Source organism: Paramisgurnus dabryanus, chromosome 10 (genome assembly GCF_030506205.2).
Source record: "Paramisgurnus dabryanus chromosome 10, PD_genome_1.1, whole genome shotgun sequence".
NCBI lineage: Eukaryota > Metazoa > Chordata > Actinopteri > Cypriniformes > Cobitidae > Paramisgurnus > Paramisgurnus dabryanus.
Window position 1 is genome coordinate 4,731,032 of NC_133346.1, and position 27,066 is coordinate 4,758,097.

The window sequence follows — 27,066 nt, forward strand, 5'->3', positions numbered from 1 at the left end:
AAATATGTATATTTATAACTTTAATATAAATGTTCATATTTGAGCATTTTTAGGATATACATATGGCAACTATTAGCAAAACAGAAACAAGTAAGTGGAAAATGTAAGATGTATAAGACCATTTAAATCCATATCAGCCAAGTCGAAATAACGTTTTCCCGCCCTATCACTTTACCTCATGTCAAAACGTTTAACTAAATACTCGTTACATACAACTTACCTCTGTGAACAAGTGCTCCAGAATGAACACCAATCATGTAAATGATTAGGTTTATACTCCCATTTATCTGTAATATTAATGATTAACTCTCTCTGGTGTTCTGTCATCACCTCACGTCCCGCTTATTCACTAAATAGCCAGAAGGCGCATTCGAAGCATGCAGCACTGCGCAGACGGTTCGTCATATGACGTCAAGGTACCGCGAGAGCTGTGCTATTGAAATATCTCCCGCGGTGTTTTAATGTCATACGGAGGTCGATCTGCGTAGTCGAACACGTATTTACAACATCGAAAATATTATAGGACAGAAAATTGTTAATTCAAGGTACCATATTTTATTAAAGTTCATAAATCATCTTTGAATTACCAAAATAAAAAGTTCAACATTCCAAAATACAAAGACCAGACCCCAAAACATCCTGCAGCGTTCAGTTTATGTAATTTAGAGTGTAATGTTGTCTGCTCAGCTAGAGTAGTTGCCTACTGTAAGTGACATCTTTTAGAGATAGCAGCATTAGAAACACACATGTATGCACAGTGTCAGTGTTGGGTACACAAATGTGGACAAGGTTAACAAAAATCTGATCATTATTTAAATGAATGGGTGTGACAAAAGCAATCAATTCTACTGAAGTCTTTTCAAGACTAAACCAACTACTTAATCAATGCTGTTTACATTCTAGAAAAACTGGGCGGAGCAAATGTAAAAAAAGTTAAATATATCCATAGATTGAATGTATATTTTGTATATTGTATAAAAATCATATAATTACACTATATTTGTTTGTCTAGGAAATACCACAGACATACATTTGATTACATAATTCACAGCATAAATGCATCTAGACTAATTATATAACACATTTCCTCTCATCATTTTAAAAATATCTAGACTTGAATATTCACAAAGGAGGGGGATAAAATTAAGTAAAACTTAAGTAAAATCTGTTTTCACTAATGGTCTAAACACATTGGAGGACTGTGACAAGTAAATCCATGTAGCACCGCTTGTGGAAATTGAATAATGTCCACGTTTTTTGTTCTAACAACACACCAAAGGATGATTTTGATGGTATTGCTTGAGATGAAGAACAATAAAGCAGGTTTGTTTTCTTGATCAACAGTAAAAATTTGTTTATTTAATGCTGTATGACCAATTAAAGGTGCACTTAACTTAAATGTTTCGGAGCACAAAATCGCTTTGACAAATCTGTTTAAAAATCTGTTTAAGGTGGTAACCACCTTGTTATGAAATATCTTCGGTTGCTAAATAAATCAATCATGGGTGACAATGACAAATATGCACATTTCTGTTAACGGCATTGATAAATAATTTTTTCTTTGTAGTATGGGTATATAAAGGGCACCTATTATGCAAAATAAATGTGCGAACACAACCACCCTACAATGAAAAAAATCCTCTCACTCCTTTTTAATCCCCATTAAACCACAGCAGTCTCATAGACATGCTGTTTTGATTCTCTTGTTAATGTGATGTCACACAAACAAAGCCCCGCCCACAGCCACTCACTGACAGTCATGCATTACCGTAGTTTCTGCCCTCAGCGAGTACGCTGTTTGCCATATCTCAATAGTGAAATATACTATTGACTGTATTCACAGGAATCAAATCTGCTTTCACTTTAATCGCTCACTGCTTCTTGTGGTAAGGAAATAAGTAGTAGTAGCTCATTTGCATTTAAAGGTACAGACACGAAAATCCCATTTTTGCCCCCACCCAAATAGGGACACTTTGGAAATGCTATAATAAATGATCTGTGGCGTATTTTAAGCTGAAAATTTTAGGCACACCTGAGACTTATATTACTATATAAGTCTAGGATACTAAAAGGACAAATAAGTGTTAATCAAACATAAATGGTGCACCTTTAGCTAAAAAAATATAACGGAGGCAGACTAAATCACACACCTAATGTTTTACAGGTACAAGTTTGATTCAAGATTAAAATAACCAAGGTTATTCAATAAGCTACATAACTGCAGATGCTGGATTTCAGTGACTGGAAAAACATACGATACAGTTTCTCTTAAACTTACAGTCACCATTGCTTTATATAACTACCCTGCTGGCTGGTCATTTGTTTCACATATGCTAAATTGTGTTGTGATAATAGCTGATTTAACAAATAAAAATCACACAATTATTAGTAAAAGCACATAACGTAATCCAGAAGCCATTCTGCACATTTCTACTTTGGCACCTATGTTCCCCCTTCACGGCATTGGTCTTCATTGTTACGACGACATGCATCTTAACGGCAATCGGTTTCTCTACACGCACAAGTAAAGATTTCTAATATTGCACATACTATAAAACATTTCTCTGCGTTTACAGGAATGTAAACCATTTAAGCTTTTTAAACATATATATACTTTATTCCTCTAAAATCCATTTTCCCTGGGTTAGTAAATATGTAAATAAGCATAAAAGGGTCAACAAATAAAAAAGTGGGCAGCAGATAACGGTCACACTCTAAATAGCAAAGATGTGCGCAGTAACGGCTACCACGACTTTTAACTCAGTTTGAAGCTTAAGGGGCAGTCACACGGTCCCGTCATGGCCTCATACTGGTACGTCCATCATTGTGTTGAAAGTGAGTAGAAGCGAGGCCAGTGTTAAGATTTGAAGACGTGCACCGCTCGCACCACGTACTGCCTGCAGATGGGGCACTCGTTCATCCTTTTGCCGCACTTGGTGCAGGTGACCATGTGACCGCACTCCAGCAGGACACAGTCTATTACTGCATCCATACAAATACGACACAGATTCTCATCAACGCCGCCCAACTGGGTCACTTGAACACCATCTGCAAGTCAATACACAACAGCTGCATTATATCCTGTTTGACTGTGCTGCTTGCAGCTACTTTTTTTAAATAAATATTATAACATACACAGTGTTGCCTTCTTTTGTCTACTTACACTCTCAGAAAAAATATACAAAAGCTGTCACTGGGGTTGTACACTAAAGAGTCCATATTGGTACCGAATGTATACATCTGTAACTAAATTGTACATATTAGGACCTTTTTAATGGGTAGCATCCCAGTGACAGCTTTTGTAACTTTTTGTACCTGAACATTCTTTAACACAAATTGTCTTTCTTACAAGTCAATATCAGTGGTCAAACCTTTTAATGAAACATCTTTGCTTTCAGCTTTACTAATTCAGTCTTCACCGAGATCTGCTTCATCTAAGCGCTACTAAAATAGCAAAATCGTCAACGGTGCACATTTACACTGTCTAACAAACCACAAAGACATCTGGTACTTTTCCAAATAGGCACTTAAATATTGTGCAGGAATGAGCAGCTCTAATCATGAATCCTCCATATCAGTTTGGGATTTTTCCAAGTGTTAATCTTTAATATAATTCATATTGGCAGGGTGCAATTATAGTAATGTGATGAAATATATAATGACAGGAGCATATTTCATGACAAAAATGTAATCATGCACGCATGGACCACGTAGTGCATCAAACACCGATCACTCCCAGCATGCATTGGGAAAAGTCACATTTCACCTTCATTCATGGTAATGAGATGATGGCAATGAAATGGTATTGGAGCACTATTACACAAAGACTGAATCTTACCTCCAATCCCTCCATTGCATATAGGAGGAGCATAGGCTACGACTTTGGTTAGCAAACACAGTAACAGTATGTTAGTGCTATTACCATGAAGAGAATTTATTTAAAGTCATAATCTGGGTTAATGTAATGTTCATTGTTAATTGTTTTATACGAGTTCCATAATCCAGGATTTATTTAAAATTACTAATGTGAAATAGCTCATGTGGTATGGTAATCCATAATATTGAAAGGTTATATATTTACCCCTGCCTGTGTTACTAGTTAACACTTCATACTAAACTCAAATGTTAATGTTGATTTTAATTTCTCAAATGTTATATAATAAAATATGTATTGCTTACCTGCAGCTTGGTTGTTGCTAACATTTTCCACTACAAAAAGAGAAAATAAAAAAACACAATTTTATGGGAAGCAAGAGATGCTTTGTAAATCATATTAGCAACAGCAGATTTTATTCGATTTAAGTTTTGCATGTTTAGGCTCTTTGTCTTTTTTGGGAATTAAGACGGTGATGTATACTCTTCCGATTATACGACAGACAGCTGTGCTATTTTCAGACTGAACATCTATAAAAGCTGAACACAGTTTCCTTCCCATTACTGTGCCAATTATACAGTAACAAAAGATATCTGTGATCTTATGCAGTAAATAAAGAAGATTTATGAACCATTCTACAGTACATAAGAAATACTATTATTTTATATGTGGCCATTTTGATATCAGTTAGATCCCAGATTTATTCATCTTTTCTTAGCCAGCCTTCTGCGGTATCCTATTACTTTTTTAATTATGCAAAATGTTAATGTGGGAGAACACATAGTTTTAATAATGGCAGAGTTCAAATTTAAATATACATTGTTACAGTTCCCTTTCGAGGGAACTCGTGCTGCGTCACTGCGGTGACACTTTGGGGACGCCTCCAAGGGTAAGTGCGTCTGAATGTCTATATCAAATTCAACCAATGGTGAGGCTTAACGACAAAGACAGGGTGATGCGGGAGCAAGGAAGAATATAGCTATCTGAAATATTGCCAAAGATGGAGTTACAGGGACGCAGGAAGTATGGAAAGGGAGACACATTGTTTCGTTCCCTTCTCAGGGAACAACAGTTACATACGTAACCCGAGACGTTTTCATGTGTCAAACACAACTATGCAAAAAAGCATTTTGGTATGAATCAACATTCGCATACAGAAGATATAAGCATTTAAAGCGAAAAGTTTAGCACGTGCGCTTAAACAGTCTTTAATTATATTATCCTACACTACAGTTCCTTTTTTTCCAGAAAACTTCTTGCATAAAATAGATTCAAGACACTTTCAATTACCTGTATCTATGAATGTATATTTTCAAAAACTTCCCAAGGACTTGAATTTTTTGAATTCTTGAATTTCTTGAATTTTTTTAGCAGATTCTTAACCTTTCAAGGACCCGTGGGAACCCTGCTCTCTGGTTCATACTGAAAGTGCTGAACAAAAGACGTTGATGTTCTTGTATTTTTAATGGCACGCAGATGTCAAGACCACATACTGCCACCTACTGTCTGAATGCATTTATAACTCTCATCTTTTGTTTTACATAATTAAAAAAATTACTGATTGAAGACTAGTTTATCATGTTTACATCGTTGTAGCGTTAAAAGAGCATTATGCATTGTGATGTAAACAAAATAGAAGCCTCTGAGTAAATTTTTTTCCAAAACTTATTAAAACGTGTGTAATATTTGTTACAATTTCACATTCATTTATCCAATCCCACTCTTATTTTATTAAACCATACATGTGTCTATAGTCAGGGTACCCTTTAAAGCCATACTGTATATCCTTCAATTTATATCCAAAAGTTACAATGATGTAATCATTATTTTCAGATTCTTACTCGATCTTCTGTTGTGTTCGTTTTCTCTGTAGAGTCGATGGACGCGCTCGATCAGTTCCCATTTCTCGCAGCAGCCGGAATAATTGACAAAGTTTCGTGCGAGGATCTCCTTCAGTTGCCGTACCGTCAGACTTTCGATGTCGGTTTCGTGGACCAGATCTGAGAGAGAGGCACGCGCCCGTCTCTGCGTCGCAGGACTTTCCTGTTCAAGGCGGATGGATGGGTTAAAACACTCAACTGCAGTCCACAACACAAACTTGAATATATGTCAAAAATATTTGTCTTTCATTCTTAAATTTAGTGAAAGCATGTTAAGCGTTGCACTATGAAGAACATTACAGTAAAATATGATAAAATGTGTACACTTGAGACAAATAGTGGATCATTTCGGATACAGCTATAGCTTCACACACCTCCAGTATCTCTTCATGAGGTTCCAGGTTAAGAAGGGCAACTGACGCAGCATCTCCATGGTCCTACAAATAACACACAGAAAACAGTTTGTTAATGCTGTTCTAAAGCTATGTACTAAACTATCATGTACTACTTGATAAAAAGCAAGTATAAATATATCCAAGGCTATGTTTACACAACAAGGTTTGAGTAAAAAACTTTTTCTTTGCATAATTTTACAAAGTTGTTATAACAATCAGCGTTTACACGAAAATTACTACAAACGCTGTATTAAGAGTGCCAGGCCAGTAGTTGGTGATGTTACTTTGCAAAAAAACAATACGCACCTGTGCACATACTGTAGGCATTGTTTTACAGAGCGATAAATATAAGCAATCAAGATGCCGGTGATATTTTGTTAACTTTTTGAAGCGTTAATAAACTCAGTATCTTGTGTAGCACAAGTGTTGTAGTCCACCATTGTTGTTATGCATACCTGTAGACTTAACAGGTAATACGCATGTGCATGATGTCACAGTTTACAGATCACGCCAGAAAAAACTTTTTCAAAAACTGAAACAAGTTTTCGAAAAGTTGCGATTTCAGGACCCTAAAACGCCATTGTCTAAACAAACAGCCAAAAATGTATAAAAGTGTCCCGTTTTTGGTTGTTGTGTAAATGGCCCCCAAAGATACAACCTTATGGGGTGGTTCCCCAGACAGGGATTAGCTTAAGTCAGTATTAGCCCTTAGTTTAATTACGAAATATAACTAGTTTTAACAAACATGCCTCACTAAAAACATTACATAAGGGCACTGATGTATTTTAAGATATTTCAGTGCCAGTTGTTTTCAGTTTGGACAGCTCTTACATTTTTTTTTAAATTTAGGACTAGTCTTATCCCTGTCTGGTAAACCACCCCATAAATGTCTACATTATCTTCATTACATACATTAAAAACATCTTACCAGACTCTGAGTCTGTATCTGACTTCATTGCCTTAATTTAAATAGTATTACAATGATTTTATAATTTCAAACTTTTTAATATGATTTACCTAAAAATGTGCTTGCAATATCTTTATAAAAATAAAAAAGTCCCACATTACATCATATTTTGTATTTTTTTATATCTAATGCAATCACATTCATTCCCCCTATGAAAATTAACCATGGTCTTACTACAGTTAGAACCAAAAAACATGGTTACTGTAGTAAAACCATGTTTTTTTTATAGTAATCAATACACCAAAATACCATGGTTGCTACACTTTTATCACAAAAAACACCGTTAATTTTTGTAAGGGTTCACCTATTACAGTTTCTGTCAATGAGACTCTCTCAATTCTGCAAACTGTACATGAAATATCAAGACAATCCAGATTTCTTTCAATTGATATCTCAAACTATTCTCTTTACTCGGATACCGTCATAAAAGAAGACAGTGTTCCCGTTCCTGGATAAGTCGATGCTCTATGCTATCTCTTTCTTTAATGCCGCATTCAAAACAATTAGCTAATGGCCCTGCATTCTTCCTGAAGAATAAATGATATGTGAAGACTCCGCACACAAACTGAATTCTCACACGTGGCCACATACAGACGTGTAAAGGCTGTTTATCAATAATGAATGGGTCAATCTGCTTACCCAGGTTCTCTTGAGGAAAGCTAGGCTAACACACACACACATTTGTCCTATAAAAAATGTCAGGGTGAAGTTACCTAACTGCTCACACGGTTAATACTACCGCTTCGTGATGTGCTTTGTTTAAATGTCCATGTGATTAATCTCCATCAACAGACTTTGTTGTGTCGTGCCTGAAGGAATTATCCAACAACCTGGTCCACCATTACGTAACCCGCTCAGCACGTAAGATAAAGCAAAGCTTAAACGTCACGGCCGGCCTCGTGGGATACAGCAGTTTCCAGCATTCGCAAGGTAACATCGAGTCAAAGCACGTCTGCGTCGCTCAATGTTCAGTAACTGAGGGCTAGAAGCAGCTTAATGGCTGTCCAGAGAAAGCAATCTATAGATCAGGGTATAAAGTGTTATAGATTACCAAAACCATGATGCTCTGAAAGCATACGTTCTTAAAAGCAAATGGTCTGTATACCCAGAGTTCTCCACCTGTCATGTCAACAGTTCAAAGAAGGTTTTGGCTAGAATGGATACAGCAAACACCTAAGGGGCGTGTACACCAAAGCATTTAAACGCCAAGCAGATGCTTTGGTTACTATGATACTTCTGCTTTGTTTATCAGTCGTTAAACAATGCGCCAGTTGGTCTTGTGATATTTATCCCACCCCTCCTTCACTGTGATTGGATGGCCGAGTGAGAAGTGACATTGACGAGCTGAGCGTTTCACCCAAAGTTGAACATTTTTCAATTTTGGGAACTCAGTGCTGAGCACGCTTTGGTTAATATATGATACTTCTGCTTTGTTTATCAGTCGTTAAACAATGCGCCAGTTGGTGTTGTGATATTTGTCCCACCCCTCCTTCACTGTGATTGGATGACTGAGTGAGAAGTGACATTGACGTGCTAAGCGTTTCACCCAAAGTTGAAAATTGTTCAACTTTGGGTACTCGGTGCTGAGCACGCTTTGGTTACTATAATACTTATGCTTTGTTTATCAGTCGTTAAACAATGCGCCAGTTGGTGTTGTGATATTTGTCCCACCCCTCCTTCACTGTGATTGGATGACCGAGTGAGAAGTGACATTGAAGAGCTAAGCGTTTCACCCAAAGTTGAAAATTTTTCAATTTTGGGAACTCATCGCTGAGCGCGAAAAAAAAAGAACAGCTGTTGGCGTTTTTTAAAAGCGCGGTGCTTCGAATGGAAGCAATGGTGTCGTTTTATGAATGTTTATAAATTGTATTGTTTTTTTGTAAATTTGTCTTGTTATTTATGTGTAACTATTTGTTGTTTGCACTCTGCACTTTATCTTGGCCAGGTCGCCGTTTTAAATGAGAAATTGTTCTCAACGTGCCTATCTGGTAAAATAAAGGTTAAATGAAAAAATAAATACAATTGAAAACATACGCCAGCCAAAGCATTTAAACGTGGCTAAAAACGCCCGGCAGATTGTGAAATCTGTCCCGCCCCTCCTCAACTGTGATTGGAAGGTGGAGTGATAAGTGACATTGACGAGCTTTTTCAACTCTGGGTGCTCAGCGCTGAAAAACCTGCCAGCTGCTGGCATTTTTGAAAAGCGCGGCACTTCCGTTGGAAGTAATTGAAAACATACACCGGTGTAACCACCTTAGTGTGCATGTCCCCTTAATCTAGTGAGATGTAGAGTTTAGGTTTGGGTGTAGGATTAGTATAAAAACAGATATTTCAGCATTTGCTGTATCCCTTCTAGCCACAACCATGGTTCACAGTGTAGCATAAACACATTTCAATGATTTTAAAAGCATTTTTCTTTACTCGAGTGCAACAAATAATTATCACTGCCTGGGATTGTAGTTATTTCAGAAACATGGGAAACGTCACTAGTGTAAATGTGTAAGAAATCAGACCCAACAGTCTCACCTGGCTGGTTGTCCCTGAGCTATCGCTGTGACTAAGAGCATCTCCCTGAGAGGCGATTCCAGAAAGTACCGACTGCTGGGAGGCGGATCGCACCGCAGGGGCGGGCGTGGTGGAGAGGGAGCGCGGGAGAGAGTTCAGACTGTCCACGTCCGCTTCTGCCTCTTCCTCCTCTTCCTCATCTTCACCCATCTCCAGCTCGGCCCCCAAATGGCAAAGCACGAGATCCACCAGGTCCTGTTTCTCCCTGCATGTGTCCGTGTTGATGTTTCGCAGCATGAGGTACTGTCGCAGGTCTTTGACGCGGAGTCGCATTAACCGCGGCCGCTGGAAGGCCGTGCCCCACAGCAAGTGGCAGGTGGCACAGCGCCGCAGGTTCTCCTGCAGAACGGAGCACAGCGAGCAGTAGCTCTTCTTACAATCCAAGCAAACGTGCTGAAGGGGCAAAAAGAGAGAGATGGGAAACGTAAGGACGATGATAATGCCAAAATGATACCCGTGACAAAACCAAATGCTTAGGTTTACAAATGCCCATAAATCCATGGCCTTTGTGCTGCTAATGCAATGCTTTACTGACACAAAGACTTTTTTTGAAGTGATGCAGAATAACTTCCCATCCATGCTGCATAAGCCATTACCATAAAGCATCATTTCTTTCGAAACTCACTGATAAACACTTGGCGTCTCTGTAGGTCCAGTGATTGCTATCAAATGCCACCATGTATATAAATCCACTGTACAATAAATCCGTTCTACTAAAGTTCAAACCAAAATATCTGTGCATGTCTGTCACGCTGTCCAAGCATCTGCAAACAGCTGTGAAACCGCTGATATGATATCAAAAGCATGATACTTTGTGGAAAAGTTACCGCTGAGATCTTTCATCACATCTGTCCTTTTCTAAGCAACTGAACTGCATGAAGATTCACAAAAGTCCTTTAGCTCTATTGGTGGAGCATTGCGTTAAAGGGGCCATGGCATGAAAATCTGACTTTTTCCATGTTTAAGTGCTGTGACTGGGTTCCCAATGCTTCTATCAACCTAGAAAATGTGAAAAAGATCAACCCAGCAACTTAGTTTTGGTAAACCATTCTCTACAAGCACATGAAAAAATAGGGTGTTGAAATGTGGCTCTCCTTATGATGTCATAAGGAGCTCTTATTATAATAATACCACCTTTTAATCTGCACTATCCAACCACAGCACTGCCATTTAGTGCAGAGAAAAGCACAATTGAGTTTTAATTGCAACAAACCACCATCATTGTGATCAGTGTTTGAATTTCATCAGCTCATTTGCATTTTAAAGGACACACCCAAAACGGCAATTTAAACATGCTATAATAAATTATTTATATGGTATTTTGAGCTAAAACTTCACATATGTGCTCTGGGGACACAAAAGATTTATTTGACATCTTAAAAAAGTCTTGTGCCATGGCCCCTTTAACAGTGGGCAAAGACTTGGCATTGACTCGATAGTACGTCAGTGGTCTTACCTTTCGTCGAAACACAGAGAAGGCGAGTCCACAAGCTTTGCACACCAAGCCTGTGCTTCCTGAGGTGGCGCTGGTGGGGGGATAAGTAGAATATCCAGCACTGGGAGCGAAGCGGAACGGACCGGCTCCAGCTCCAAAGCCTGGAGGTTGGGTACGGACCGCCCCTGTGCCCATCACCTCATTTAACAGCCCACAACATGATGCCCACATGGAGGAGGCCCCTGCCTGGAAAAAATGACATTTTTTGGATATAAAGCATGTATACGGGAAAATATATTTATATATGTGTATCTTAAGTCACTTCAAAGGTGTGACGTAATGGAAAATAAAAACAATTGAAAAAATAAATGTTTTTATGATTTGTTCAACCATCGACTTTACATATTTAACATTATTTGGACAAACAATTAGTCCTTTCCCAGTGTTTATATTTTATTTTTCAATATAACACGGAGCAAAAAGCCCAGTATTCATTTTCCCCACCAAGGGCAGATTTATTCATCCACATACGCAATCATGCACATATGCTTATGTAACTCCCAACTGTTCTGCATCCAAACAGGAAGGCAAACAACTCCACTCAACATGTTCTTATAACACAGAATATTAAATCAGAGTTTAATGTTTTTGAACTCTGTCTGCGTTCGGCAATAAATCAAGCAGTTAGGCGGGCTAAGTGAATCCTTGACAGCGTGAGGAATATGATACAGTAGAAATGGTTGTTAGGGCAAAATGATGTCCTTCACACATCTCAGTTTTGAAATGACGTCAGACTGCGAGAGCTAAACAGATGGTCTTGGGTTTCAGCTAAATGGATGTTCAAACCAAACAATGCTCTCATAAAATCTAAAGGGATGCAACGAGGGATCCTACATTAGCCGGAGTATTCTTACTCTCCAACGGTCTAATGGTGTGAGATTTCTGAGAGCTTTCGTTTACTTACGGTGTAAATTTAGATGCTGGTTAAGTAATTTTTCATTCACTATGGTGGCTGTGCCATAACACTGCCGCCAGACCATGATCCCATTTGTATTCATATGTATGTGCACAATTTTTGTATTATAGCGAGAAAATTATAATTATCAAATTTTCACACAGCACTAAGTTAAGGTGTCCTTTAGCCATTCGTTTTGGATTTTTTACTAAAAATATAAATCCCATAATTATTTGTGATTTGCATTATATTATTTAGTTTTGAATGTTTAAAATTTACCATGCAGCTGCTTCACGTAAAGTTATAAAACATTTAAACTCAGTGAATGTTTTGATCATCGTTCTGAATCTGATCTCTAATAAAATTCCTTTACAAAAATGCAAGTATTTCAGCTTTTTTCTCAATATTTGGTATTTTTTAAGAAACCTACCCATATTTGAGAGGTGATAAAAAGATAACAAATGAATATAGGATGAAACTTTTTCCATTTTGTTTGTTTATTTGTTTGTTTGTTTAAAAGCAGAGGGTTTGTTCTTTCATTTAAAATATATTGTATGTTTATATATTCATAGCATAAAAGTTTCCTTAACTCTTTTACCGCCAGCGTTTTAAAAAAAAGTTGCCAGCCAGCGTCAGCGTTTTTCATGATTTTCACCAAAGTTTAATGCCTTCCAGAAAATGTTTTTCTTTAAATATATAAACATACAATATACCAAATGAAAGAACAGACCCTCTGCTTTCAAACAAAAAAAAAACCGTTTCAACCTACCTTCAGTGGTTCTTTTGCAATCAGCTTTTGAATATGGGTAGGTTTCTGCAAAAACACCACATTTTGAGCAAAAAGCAGAGATAATTCAATTTTTGTGAAGGACTTTTCATCCCATTCAGAGCGATCTTTAAAACAGACACGGACATGCAGCAGCTTGCCATAGGGCAATACTTCCGGGTTTAAAAAGTTGCGGAAGAAAATCTCGTCATTGGCGGGGAAGCGTTTTCTCTTAATTGACGAGATATCTCATCAATGGCGGGGAAAGAGTTAAAAGCATTTTGTGAAAAGCTGGCGGGCAACAAAAAAAAAGGTTGGCGGGAAATTAGTTAATTGATAATAAAATTAATCGATTATTGTCATAATCTTACGGAGCCCCGAAGGGGACATGGAGCAAAAATTAAATAAAGTGAAACTATTGCGTGCGCACGCGAAAGTTTCACGTGAGCACGCGAAAGTTTCACGTGAGCACGCGAAACTAAACTTTACTTAATTTTTGCTCCATGTCCCCTTAGGGGCTCCGTATCATTATGACAATTATTGATTAATTTAATCTGACGTCATTTGACTTCAACGAATGTAAACACAGATGGTGATTAAGAGGCAAAGGGTATGGATAACATACGAATTTGAGAATTTTAATTGGAAACCATAAACAGCTGTGGGTGGATTGAAATTGTATGTTTCAGTCTGTACATCAGATTTTTTATGTCTAGCCAAACATGCATAGGATCACTCATGAATATTGAATGACATTACCTCCCCCAGAATGAAAAACTGTTCAGTTGTTGTAGGGCAAATATTAAAACCTCAACTGTAAACAACAGTCACTGTTTCCTTGCAGAAAAGCTTCAATCAATAAACCCCCATAAGTGCACACAAACATTATTTATTGACACTAAACATGGCTACTGTCTGCAGACCATCCTGTGACCCAACATGGCGTATTGTCTCAGAAGACTGCATGAGTATGTGTGTGTGTGTGTGTGGGGGGGGGGGGGGTGTTGTGTGAGTAACAGAATGCATCTTCTGTTTAAAACCAAGAAAATCAATGGCCCGCAAAGATCACACATCCATCCTGTGATGCAAAACTGAGAAAGACTGGCTGAGAGAGATATAGAGGTGAATGTGGACCGGCATAATGTGGCCGTATGAGTGTTGCAGTGTTGTAGTTTTAGCTGAAATCTGTTGTTGTCTTTACGCTGGCACAGAGCATGTTCAGCCATGCAGGCCATTTGGTTTACCCTAAGGCTTTACTGTATAAGACACTTACATAATACAGAAGCAGCAGTAGTATGCATGGCTGTATAAAATCAACACATGAACCTACATACATTTAAATATTAGTGTTTCGAATCATATGTGCGTGTATACATTAAAGTTGCAGTGTGTAATTTTTAAAAGGATCTCTTAACAGAAATGCAGAATGATATACAAAACTATATTATCAGGGGTGTATAAAGACCTTTTTTAATGAACCGTTATGTTTTTATTTCCTTAGAATAAAACATTTTTATCTACATACATCGAGGGTCCCCTTACATGGAAGTCGCCATTTTGTACTGCCATGTTTCTACAGAAGCCAAACTTTTTTTACTAAGTTGTCTCCGACGATGACATGTTTTTTCGGTGGCGGCTACCGTAGCTTCTCTATGCATTTTAAAAGCAAGGGGTGAGCAGTGGACTGAGCCGTTGGTTGCAATTCGCAACCTCACCACTAGATGCTGCTAAACTTTACACTAGGGCTGTTCCGAATACCATTTTTTGAGCTTCGAAGCTCTAGTAGAAATAAAATCGAATATTCGAAGCTTCGGAAGGAGGGGCTGAACATATTTTTCTCTTTAATAAAGGCAGGAATCTGTGTGTGTGTGTGTCTGTTTATCTACAGTTTTATTATGTGGCGGATGTGTTGCTGCGGACTCAAGGGAGTGTAGTGCCTTTTTTTCGTGCAATATGGACATGTGACACGTTTAGAATAAACTTTAAGAAATAAACTTTAAAAATACTACAGAACAGCGCAAGCTGGAAGCGGCGTGCCTGTCACGCGTCCTGCGAGAACAGCATTAGTGAAACAAAACACAAGAGCAATACTTTTAATAAGGTAGCCTAACATTTTTCTAACAAATAAACATTCCCGTATCAGAAATTAGCAGCACAGTAATTACTGACAACGTAGGGTAGGCTATTTAAATAAAACAACGAAAATAAATGAACGAAGTTCAACAAACTGTAATAAAACGGTAGCATACTTTCAAAATCAAGTTTATTTATAACACTTACACCATCAATATGTTTTTTTCATCAGCAGAACAATAAAGAAGATATTTTGCAGAAACCCCAGTGCTCCGTCATGCAAGTCAACCGATCCGCACACTTTAAGAGCTAAAGCATATATATCCAATACAAAAGTAATCCCCCATAACTCTGTGTGACATATTGACGTCTTGTGAAGCAAATCAATCAGTTTTTGCAAGAAACTGAACGTTATTTACAACACTAATAGTGTGAATGCCAAAGCAGGAAGCGCGCTTTCCGTTCGAGGCGATCTCTTCCACTGGTGCTGTTTGATGGCTGTTGACTATGGATGTTGGTCTCTCTGCGCCACCTACAGAGCGGGAGCGTGAAGCGCACTTCCTGCTTGGCAAAAGCTCTGCATTAAAGGACAAGTTCGGTATTTTAGACTTAAAGCCCTGTTTTCAGATTGTTTATGGTCAAATAGAATGGTTTTGACTGAAATTTCGACATTTTCGGCTGCCCTGAGAATTTTCGCTTGTTTGTGTTTCAGCTCAGACCTCTACAATGGCTTTATAGGTGCACTGGAACAATCCTTCCTAAAATGCATTAAACTTTCGTTTACAAAGACGTGAAACTCACCGAGTGGTCAGGGGTGTTCACTGGTATGCTCACACAAAAATCGCTCCAAAAGACGCATTCCAACAGGTTTTATCGTAGTTTTTACCAACTCCATTGACTGTATTAGACGTCCTGTGAGGTACGGTATTACTCCGCGCCGGGAACTTTGTTTCTATTCTTGCAATTGGCAAAGGCGGATTAGCGCCACCTCCTGGGCTGGAGTGTTTATTATTCAAGCTCTAAGCGGAAGAATGTACGGGTGTGAGGCGTTTGGGGAAATAGGTCCACAAGTTAACAACGAATGCTAAAACAGCTGTTGGAAAGCATCTTTTAACGCGATTTTTGTGTGAGCATATCAGTGAACACCCCTGACCACTCGGTGAGTTTCTCGTCTTTGTAAACGAAAGTTTAATGCATTTTAGGAAGGATTGTTCCAGTGCACCTATAAAGCCATTGTAGAGGTCTGAGCTGAAACACAAACAAGCGAAAATTCTCAGGGCAGCCGAAAATGTCGAAATTTCAGTCAAAACCATTCTATTTGACCATAAACAATCTGAAAACAGGGCTTTAAGTCTAAAATACCGAACTTGTCCTTTAACGCTGAAAAATATTTATATATATATATTCGAATCTCAAAACTGAAAATCGAATGTCAACCCACGGAACGAATATTCGAATATTCAAATTTTCTGGTCCAGCCCTACTTTACACACTGCACCTTTAAAGCAATAACACTTAAGAAAGAATGCTGCATTATAAGCAATGCTGTGCAAAGGTTTTAAGCATGGGGTTTTCAAAAATAATGATATTCCGCCCAGACCATTCCAGACTAAGTTGATGATGTTGAGATCAAGACTCTGAAGTGGCTATGCCATAATTTTTTGCAGGGCTCTTGATTTCTATGTAAATTATATATTTTAAAGGGTACATTTCACAACATTTTTTAAGATGTAAAAAAAATCTTCAGTGTCCCCAGAGTAAATATGTGAAGTTTTGCTCAAAATACCATATAGATAATTTATCATAGCATGTTTAATTGCCTCTTTGTAGGTGTGAGCAAAAAATTTGCTCTCTTTCTCTCTGTCTCTTTACTAAATAGCAGTGCTGTGGTTGGTTAGTGCAGATTAAGTGGCTCTATTATTATAATAAGATCCCCTTCTGACATCACAAGGGGAGAAAAATTTCAATGACCTATTTTGTCACATGCTTGCAGAGAATGGTTTACCAAAACTAAGTTACTGGGTTGATCTTTTTCACATTTTCTAGATTGATCGAAGCACTGGGGACCCAATTATAGCATTTAAACGTGGATAAAGTCAGATTTGCATGATATGTCCCTTAAAAAAAATGGTAAAGCAATAAAGGCAGCAATATACCGGTAAAGCAAATAAAATAAAGCAGTCTCATCATTCTGTATTTAAGAAAGCCAGTTTGAAATCAACAACCCTTCATACTGAAATCTATTTGGTGGGTCAGTCATATTTTCTATGTTTATCAGATGATAACCAATGTTGGCTGTTAATAAGCAACCCTGGGTTGAAATCAAGCCCCTCTGGCAGCATACGGGATGTTTGAACAGTATGCAAGTTCATTAATGTGAGTGCCGTGTTGTGTAACATAAGGTCGGGGCGTGAAGTCGCTCCTCGTGTCTCAGTTTGGCAGAGCGCCGGTATCGCAGATTTCCCCTGTCTCTTCAATTAAAGCCCCGCAAGCAATGGAGAAGGCACATCAATCAAACAAATCACAGTTGAATGTCCTTTTTTGCTTATGTTCAATGTACCAATAGCAGCTAAGATTTAATAGTTAACAAATGATAAAGGAATTAAAAATATAGGAGATTAAATGATACAGGAAGTGGATTAGATCTGTAGGACATCCTCCACTCAAATTTACATTATTGCAGTTATTTACCAGCATACCTTAAAATCTTTAATATTGACGGTAAGGTCATGTCAAAGGTTAAAATCAATCAAACTTTGATGCTCCTCATAAATAGATTATGAGACTTCAACCTGAATTTGACAGACAGGGTCATATATCACGTATGTGCATACATCTGGCCTGTCTGGAAGTATGGATGTCTCAGTCAGTAGTAGTTTCTGACTCTTGCTTTTTCAGAAAGCTCTGTTGCGTTGTGTGCATCAAGACAAACAAAGCATAACAGCTTCGCTCAGTCACGATCTAATTCACTGAGACTCATTTGAAAGAGAATAACTACGGTAAACTCTTCTCTTTAAAGCCCGATGTACTCCGGAGAGACCTGAGAGATGAGCGTCTGTGTGCCGGCATCAGCTAAATTAAAACAAATGTGTCTAGCGCTCACAATAAAATACATACAGAGACTGATAACTGAATTAGATGATAACTTTATGGAGCGTGTTCAACTTGAGTTTGCATTTCTCAAACGTTATGTATCAATTAATTGAATTCATTTACAAGACAAGCAAATGTACATTTCAGTACATTTTTGCATTTTATCCAAAGTGCACACATATTTTTATAAGTATGTTTGTTCCCTGGGAATCAAAGCTATGACCTTGTAGCTAACGCAATGTCGCACCCATTGAGTTACAGGAAAACATATTTATTGTAGATTCACCTGCAAATATAAAGTTAAAACAGAACTGCCGACTTCTCTTCCCTCACCCCATTGACAGAGTTGCATAATTATTCTGACTAATGAGCCTTCACATGTGAGTGCATAACAAAATACGCAAGCAGATGTTGTTAATCCAGCAGGACTGAAAATGTTGTTGCATGAACATATTTTTTTTAACTAAAAAAGGTGCATAGTGTAACTTTTAGAAGGATCTCTTGACAGAAATGCAATATAATATACAAAACTATACACGGTTTCATTGGACACACGTGCGTTGACGGTGTTACCTGTTTAAGCTGAGCTTTACTTCCGGTCTTTGTTCATTTAATGGTCTGACTAGTTGCTAAACTGAACTCTGGAACAAATACCTTGTTGAAAATAACAAATGTTTTAGTTTCCTAAAGACGAGGGGAGATGGCGATCATGGATCACCGCATGTGAAGAGGACATTGTATACATGTATAGTATATATTTTACACAATAACATTAGCTCACTGTAGTTTTTGATACACTTTAGCTATGATTTGAATGAAGGTAATCTACGTGTTGTTTATTTAGCTTGTTATCAGAAATAAACTACTCTTAAAGGACTTTGTTGTTATTGATTCTTTGCGGAGTTTACCGGAAGTTACGTTTGTTCCACGAAAGGCGTTTGTTTATGTTCTTACTGCTGAAACTGTCTATATTATCAGTGCATATGAAGACCTTAGAAAATTAACTATTGTTTTTCTTACCTTAGAATGAGCCGTTTTTATCTACATACATCGCGGGTCCCCTTACATGTAAGTCGCTGTCATATTTCTACAATAGCCATAAATAGACAAAATGATTTTTAAAGTGTGTTTTGTCACTAAGTTTTCTCAGACGATGACCTATTTGTCCTGTGGTGGCTACCGTAGCACCACTATGCGTTTCGAAAAGAAGGGCTAATGCTGTGTTCACACCAGCCGCGGTAGAGGCGTCAAGTGTGATTGAGTTCAATGTTATGTTAATGTGAAGACGCATTGAAGCGCGTATGGAGGTCTCTCGGCGTGAATGAGGCGTTTAGCGCAGCGCGGTAGCCGCGATTCCGCCTGATTCACGCATCTAGTTTGTGCGAATTGAGTGTTGCCAGGGGAAACGCGCGAGTTGAAAATTTTGAACTTTGGCGGAAAAACGCACCGCATTAACCAATCAGGAGCTTGCTCTAGTAGTGATGTGATGACAGGAAACGAGTCGCAGAAGCCCCTCCCATGACGCGAATTTCGCGTGAATGTCTCGATGACTGGAATTTCACGCGCGGCTTTCTCGTGCTAATGAAGCGAGTAAACTCAAAATGTTTTAAGTGGCAAACTAGAAGTGGTAGACGCGAATTTGATGCTTCAAACAAGCCTGGTGTGAACTGAGTTGTTGGTTGCAATTCACAGCTTTAGCACTAGATGCTGCAAAAATCTACACACTAGACCTTCAAAGGAAAGATTGCACTACTTAAAATTCTGTCATTGTTTACTCACCATGTTGGGATACTTCAAATAAAATTTTATTGTATATGTTTACTTTATGGAGCTTTGTGGAGGTTGATGCTTGTGGTCACTTATGGGCTGCAATTGTGACATGTGTGACTATTTTTCAAAATCTCCTCTTGTATTTTTCACAGAAAAAGTAAAAGCATAAGGGTAAGTCAATAATGACAGAGTTTTCAGTTTAAGATTTACAGTACTGTACTTTTGAAGTGGTACAGGAACCTCACTGGAATCTAACAAGATGGGTTTAAACTAGTATAACTCATTGGAAACTAAACCAAGATGGCTTTTAAACTATTATTCAGACAAAGGTAAAGTAACAAGATTGATGCCTTTATTAGCTGAAATGGTAAAAAATCTTATGTTAGTAATCTTCCGTATTGTGATTTTTCAGACAGACTTCTTAGTAGAAAATGACTGGCATTTTAATAATGATCTTCTGGTACAGCACTTCATCTTCCCACCGGTTTATTATTAAACAGCATATGTCTAATCATCTCCACAGATCTGAAACTTACTCAGATAAGATTTATGAAGTCCTGTGTTTACATTATAATGATTACTTTGCAAAGTCTCCCTGAACTCCAAACTTTCAAGCTTTATAATGCTAGAAAACAGGGTTCAGGGAACAACTTCTGACTTAACACCCACAAAAAGTGCATCCATTCTTAACAAAGGTAATCTACATGGCCCCAAGGGGTTAACAAAGGCTGTCTGTGGTTAATCAATGCGATTTTGTAAAAACATATTTCAATATTAATAACTAGCTTCCGATTATGACGCCATCTTGGACGTACCTAAATCATGGGGTAATTTTGATATTTGGCTGGAGTATTGCTTTAAGGATAGTAGAATACAGGTATATCACAAAAACGGCAAAGCCACAACAGCCATTTCTTTCTAAATCTACTTTGAGCTTTTTTTACCCAGGGGAAATAAAAAGTGTCACTACCCCATCATTACATAAAACACAGGTAAGGCAGACAGAAGAGCTCTTATTCATAAACCTAAATGAACAGATATGCAGATAAGCATCATCTAATTACACTCATTCATTCACAGACGCTCAATGCTGATCTATTAAGAATTAAGGTGAAAACTGCCTGAAGTGAGCCAGTTGACATTATTAAAAAAATTATAATTTCTCATCCAGGGACAAATTCACCCAGTTAACCTCAATTTTGTGTTCACGAAAATTATAATCATAAGAAGTAACAATCAATATTTGTAATACACTGTTCTAATGTCATAGTCAGGGAAAACAATGCCCTTGTGAGCAGCCTGTCCAATTATATCAGCTTAGCCGATCATCACAATCAGAATCACAATAGCTCTGATGTTATACCCATATTACATTGTGACGTTTCAGTGGGGGAAATCCTGTATGTTCTTTAAGCAGCTTTTGCATTCACAAGAGCTTAGATAAACACAGTGATCATAATCACAAATCTGCCATTCTAAACACTACGCCATATTTATTTGTGTCACTGTGAAAAGTAGTGCTTATGTCCCTGCATAATGACGTCTGAGCTGTTTTTGCATTTATATCACCCTAGGCCAATAATCACAATCATTTTTATAACCATTCTTCTCACGTCATTTTCCACTGCTCTGACGTCATAATCACAGTCATAATTCTGTCAATTGTGATGCAAATTTGTGGGGGGAAAAGACTTTTGACAATTATCTTCGAGTTGTGTTTTTACACTAGCCTACACATTTATCACAATCGGTTTTATCCATGTTCTGTCGTCATCGCAATTTTATGTAATTAAATTGTGTCGTTTTCGTGAGGAAATCACTTCTGTCCGTGACTATTCTCAATTTTTCACAACCAGAATCACAATTATTTTCATAACCATATCCACTCATTCACTACTCTGACGTCATAGTCACAAATGCTGTTATTTACTTCAATTGTGATCATTTTGATGGGGGGAACCCCTTTTGACACAGTGAGAATCTCTGAGCTGTGTTTTTACACGAGCTCACCCAATCATTACGATACGTTTCATCACTATTCTGACGTCATCGCAATCATAAACGCACAAAAACATGTAATAAAATGACGTTTTTGTGAGGAAATCACTTCTGCTCCTCGTGAGTGTCTGAGCTGTTTGTCCATTCATATCAGCTGCTGGCACAGACAGACCACATCCTCCAATCTCATTAGAGAAGTGCTGCGATAAACTGGGTTATGATGAGCAAACGTCCACTAGACAATTTCATTCCACACAGTTTACGGATAGTATCTAATTACAATCAACATAAAAACTACATAAACAACGATCAGTCATGCGCAAACACTGCAAATGCAACGTACGAAAAGCATGACAAGCATTATTGCTATTTGCAGACATCATCATACGATGCACACTCACCCAAAACAAACTGCTGCAACTTTTAAGAACTCTGTTTTTTGCATATCAGACATCAAATAACGTTACATCAAAATATATTCCTGATTTCAAATATTAAAGTTAAAACGCAACAGAATCGCGTCGCCGGCAATTGGCATTAATCCCGCTGGAATCACATGACGATTATTTCTTCAGCCAACATTTTAACAATACCTTCATTGCAACTCCCGTCGGTAAAAACTGTTGGATAATACGATGCTCATTGCAAAGACGCTCGTGAACGCTCCATTACGTCTTCTCTTTCGGTCATCCCTGTGTATTTGTGGAAAGAGCATAACGTAATGGCAAAGCAAGAATTCACCAATCATGGAAGAGCAAGAGCCACGGTATGTATAGCAACCAATCAGATTGCCTCTCCCCGGTGAGTGGGTGTGTCTTAGCATGTGCGCAGGCCTCAGTTTGATGCAGCGGCTGTATGACACTGATAATTTATTTAATCCGAGCTGGCTGCTGTTCAGTCTGTAGTAACTGGAAAGTGATTAATTTTTCTGCCACTGTTTCTTAACTTACCACAATGTTTAGCGGTCCTATAATTGTATTCCTTGTTAAAATTATACAATAAAAATTTAAATAGGAACGCATAAAACACACAATTTAAATTCAAACAGACAATGTATTTGTATAGCCAAATATATTTAATAGATTATTAAAGATTGATAAATAAACGCTGTAAATACAGAAGATATTATTTCTAATTCATCTTTTAATTAGGTGGAACAATAAAAACTATAGTTTAATATGTTATTTTCTTTAAATACTTATATTTAAAATATTTGTATATAGGAGTTTATGAGGGTTAAACAATTTTAGGATTTAATTTCAAGTTCACTTGCATTACTAAATTCTGGCATTAGATTCGAATAAATAGGGAAACGAGGCCATCTAGTGGCCAAATAAATCCACACCGATGCTCCTTTTTAGGATTTATGCAGGGGCGGTTCTAGAACCTTTTAAAAATATATTTCTACCAAACTATCAAATATAATTTTCTGAAGTTTTATTTATTTGTAAAAGCAATTTATTCGAAAATAATAATGAAAATAACGCAAAATGCAGAACATTCCGATGAAAAAGAATAACGAGTTTATGAGACATTTAATTAGTTGTGCTGTTCTGCGCATGCGTCGTACCAGTGGATTAAAGAGGAGAGCGCGAGCGCCTGTGCTACAGGTCACTCGGAAGCAGCTGCAAACTCAAAATTACTGTTTCATAAAAATGCAGGGTGGAACCCCATAGAAGGTATTTTTTTTGCTAATGTTGTAATTTGTTTGCTAGCCTGTGTGAGTGCAGCCATGTCTGCAAAATATAAGAATATTTCCCGCCTTAAATGAGCTAATTAGTTATCCCCCCCGTTAATAATTCAAAATGGCGCTGCAGCCTGAAGCAGTGGCGTTTTTAGTTTACCGTCATAAATGACACATTTTGCAATACAATGTCTATATTTTTGCCTTTTTCTAGTAATACTGGCTGTGAATGATATGATTGTGTCGAATGTGCCATTGAGAAATTTGTCATTTTAAGTTTAAACAAACAAACACACCTGGCGCATGTAACAGACCCAGTGCACTTAAATTTTGTGTATGAAACACATATCAGATAGAATATTAACCACCTTCAGTGACTTGTTTGCTTTTATAGATGGATATATAACATTTTTTAAATGCTGGAAAGGAGAGCAAACCGGTGGAGAAAGCTAGAAAGACTGAAGGTGTCAGAGGCAGGTAAGAGATGAATAAAGTGATTGAAGCAGTTTCATAGTCACGATAAAGGTTATAAGGCCCTAAAGTAAAAATCATTCCATTATTTACTCATCCTTACCTTGTTTTAAAAAATATCACCTTTTAATTTTCCGATCAGGAAATAAAGGGGTCATGTATGATTTATTACAGTCATATTTAGAATCACTGCAGGTTGTTGTTAGTAAGTTTATGAATCTGGCTATACATGCATGATACATCTGGAAAGTAAAACTGATTTATAATGTATAACGAAGAGTACAGCCTGTTTTCATTTAAATTGTTAGTATTCAGTAAACTTTGACTATGCATATAGTATACATAAACTTTAATTCAAGATATAATAATAGTAATGAACAACTTTTATAGCTGTTTAAGAGTTTTGGTGTAATGCCGCCCTGGTCTAATGTATATAAAGGCTACGTGTGTAATGACGTTTAATTTACATCAAATTGTTTTGATGTCAGTTTGATTTGCATATTTGACCTGTTTTTGTCATCAACGTTTGATGTCCATTTAATGTCTTTTCAACACCAGATGCCCACTGGAGATTTGTCTTCAGTTACTGTATTTTTAAAGTTTTAGATATATTGGATATAATAAAATGTATACTAGGTGGGCAGGGCTACAGAGGAATGATGCATTTCACCTGCATCAGGAACTTCCATATGTAATCGAAGAGCATATGACATGTGAGCACATGTGATTTGATATGCAAATGAGCAATCACTGGAAAGGAAAAGAAAATTAAGTGACTTCAACACACTGTAAAACCCCCAATCCCTAGGGCAAATAGGCATATATAATACACTTAAAGAATGCATAAAAATGATAAAAAGAACTTTCACATAAAAACACACAAAGTCGCTATTCATTTCAAACATCTGATTACCAACATAATTGCATGTGATCCCAGTAAAATAAACCAAAACTAAGTATATCAGTCAGCGTGAATAATAAATACATGACTTCCTTGCCAAAGTAAAAAAACATGAGAAATGAGTGGGAAGCTAATGAAATCTGATGCTATCTTATGAATTATTGCATAAATTCCTCAGTTTAGTTTGTCCAAACTTGCTTATCTCGCAATCAAGTACAGATTTGAAGTAACCTGAGTGATAAACCAGCCTGTGGAAATGTATCAGATTACACTTTACAACTTTTGCTGTTGAGAGATAATTTTATAATTTTCTCGAAAAAAAAAAAACAGGTTTTGTCACATATTTTTTGTTTGTTTACTATCAAGCAACATTTTTTGAAGTAATTCCAACGGTTATCCAGACGGCGGCGACATTTTCCATGATATCAACAGCTGAAAAGAAAAACCCAGCTCAAGTAGCCAAATTTGTGATTTTTACAGTTTTCTGCATACAATCATCCTACATAATGTTAAGAACTTTGTGTGAAAATATAACCATGATATCTTTAATATTAAATGAGTAAGGCCATGTCAACGATTGAAATCAATAAAAACCCATACGGCAAATTTATATATTTACATTTATTTATAAATATATTTTCAAATATTTATTTTCACCAATTTATTTTTGCTCCAGGTGGCAGAATTGGCAGAGGGTGTCTGGCCTTTTCTTCTTCTTCTCCATCTTCTCCGACACCCGTTTCTTGGTGGCGTCCAGCTCCCTCTGAAAGAATTCTGTCCCTGCGAATTCTTTAAAGGGCATTTTGGGGTTAGAGAGTCCCTCTGAAGCATAACACTGATGCACCTTCTTCGAGCAGTAGAAATAGCGCACAGGACCTCGTTGAAAGAAAAGGTGGACGGAAGAGTTATCAGTCTCATAATGAGACTTAGGCTGTCCATAGAAGGGACGCTAGCCGTGTCACCGTCCTCTGTCATAGAATGCAAAAGCTGCTGTGTCTCCGGAAGCCTTTCCTGGCTGGTGTTCAAAGCCGTACTGGTGTTGGGGTGCCCACAACCAGGTTGCACATATCCTTCTATGTGAAGCACTGGCAAAGCTTCTTAACACCAGTACGGCTTTGAACACCAGTTCTGTAGGCTGTTTGGATCTGCAGTAGACCAATGGACCATGTCTGCATATTCTTGGTCCACAACCTTCATCATATCCTTCTCGCCATGGTGCTTCTTTAGCAAGCTGTCGATGGCATCTTTCATGGGAGGTGTCCAGCGTGTGGTCCAACACAAATACCAGTCCACCCCTCTTAATGGGTCCAGTGCGGGCAATCCTCTGCAATGATCCCACTGGCAGGGCATATGAGATACCTGAAAAACAATAAAACAACAGTTCATGAGCAACAGTACATAATGACATTATTGTAAAAAAATCTGTCCAAAACAGTATGTAAACTCACCAATCGCTGCTGGAGGCTCCTGGTTGTCCTCTGACGGGCCAGGAGATGGTGCTGGTCCAGGGGATGCCATGCCAGGGGGTGGAGTCCAGCTGGAGGAGGATGCTGCATCTGGAGCCGGTGTGTGCACAGGGGTTGGACGCACAGAGGCAGGTGATTCCTCGCTCTTCTGGGTTCTGTGCTTGTCCCAGTCGAGAGGAACTGGACGGCAGCCTGGTGTACTCCATGCCGAACATCTCTCCAGCCCTGAACCTGGAATAATTCAGAGGAGCCGTGGGTCCCGATGATCCACTGGGCCTGGTGGAAATGATATCTCTCTTGCTGTGAGGTACCTCTGACAGGGATCTAGATGGGGACTTTGGTGCATTCACCAGGTACATGGTTCAGTCCCACCGTACCTGTACATAATGCCTACCGAGTGATAGTGATAGTAGGCTGTCCTTCTTATGCCCCTTCAGCCATACAAACACCTGAGGCCTGCTCCTTCTGGAGGTTCCGAATTTGATACATTGTGTATCCTACATCATTCTTCAAAAGCCACCTAAAGGATTTCCCTTGGTACTTTCCAAATTGAAGGATGTTGTCTCCCAGCACCTCCGTCCTGTCTGAGGCATCTCCTCCTCTCTGACGCACCACAGCAAGAGCGTTCTGCCACACAAGCTCCTCCTTCAGTTGCACAGACTTCTCCTGAAGAGTCGGGTTGTTCTTTATCCGCCTGGCTTCATCGGACTGCTCCTGGAGGAAAAAATCTGTGCGGTCCCTTGCGGAACACGACACAGATTCTCCCTGGGAAG

General features: G+C 38.1%; 1 protein-coding gene across 3 annotated transcripts; it reads right to left on the reverse strand.

Annotated features, from left to right (window-relative positions):
• Positions 1 to 539: 539 nt before the first annotated feature.
• On the reverse strand, positions 540 to 22,504 carry rnf34b (ring finger protein 34b). 3 transcript variants are annotated; one of them, XM_065261757.2, is made up of 8 exons: positions 22,365 to 22,504; positions 11,138 to 11,362; positions 9,643 to 10,074; positions 6,129 to 6,191; positions 5,716 to 5,917; positions 4,180 to 4,209; positions 3,839 to 3,880; positions 540 to 3,048 (listed from the first exon to the last, which is right to left on the reverse strand). In XM_065261757.2, exons 1-8 carry the CDS (start codon positions 22,368 to 22,370, stop codon positions 2,858 to 2,860), a joined length of 1,191 nt encoding a protein of 396 aa, XP_065117829.1. In that variant the 5' UTR covers positions 22,371 to 22,504; the 3' UTR covers positions 540 to 2,857. The 3 variants fall into 3 exon arrangements, 2 of the variants coding, with proteins under 2 accessions (XP_065117829.1, XP_065117839.1); XR_010530604.1 differs by having other exon boundaries at positions 2,912 to 3,048; positions 3,372 to 3,880; XM_065261767.2 differs by lacking the exon at positions 3,839 to 3,880.
• Between the last annotated feature and the right edge of the window lie 4,562 nt (positions 22,505 to 27,066).

Bases quoted from the DNA above. Each gene is read 5' to 3' on its own strand.
- rnf34b (XM_065261757.2), bottom strand. The intron at 6,192-9,642 runs GTGAGACTGTTG...TGTTATTTGTAG, and splicing joins GCTCAGGGACAACCAGCCAG to GACCATGGAGATGCTGCGTC. The intron at 3,881-4,179 runs GTAAGCAATACA...TGCTAACCAAAG, and splicing joins TAGCAACAACCAAGCTGCAG to TCGTAGCCTATGCTCCTCCT.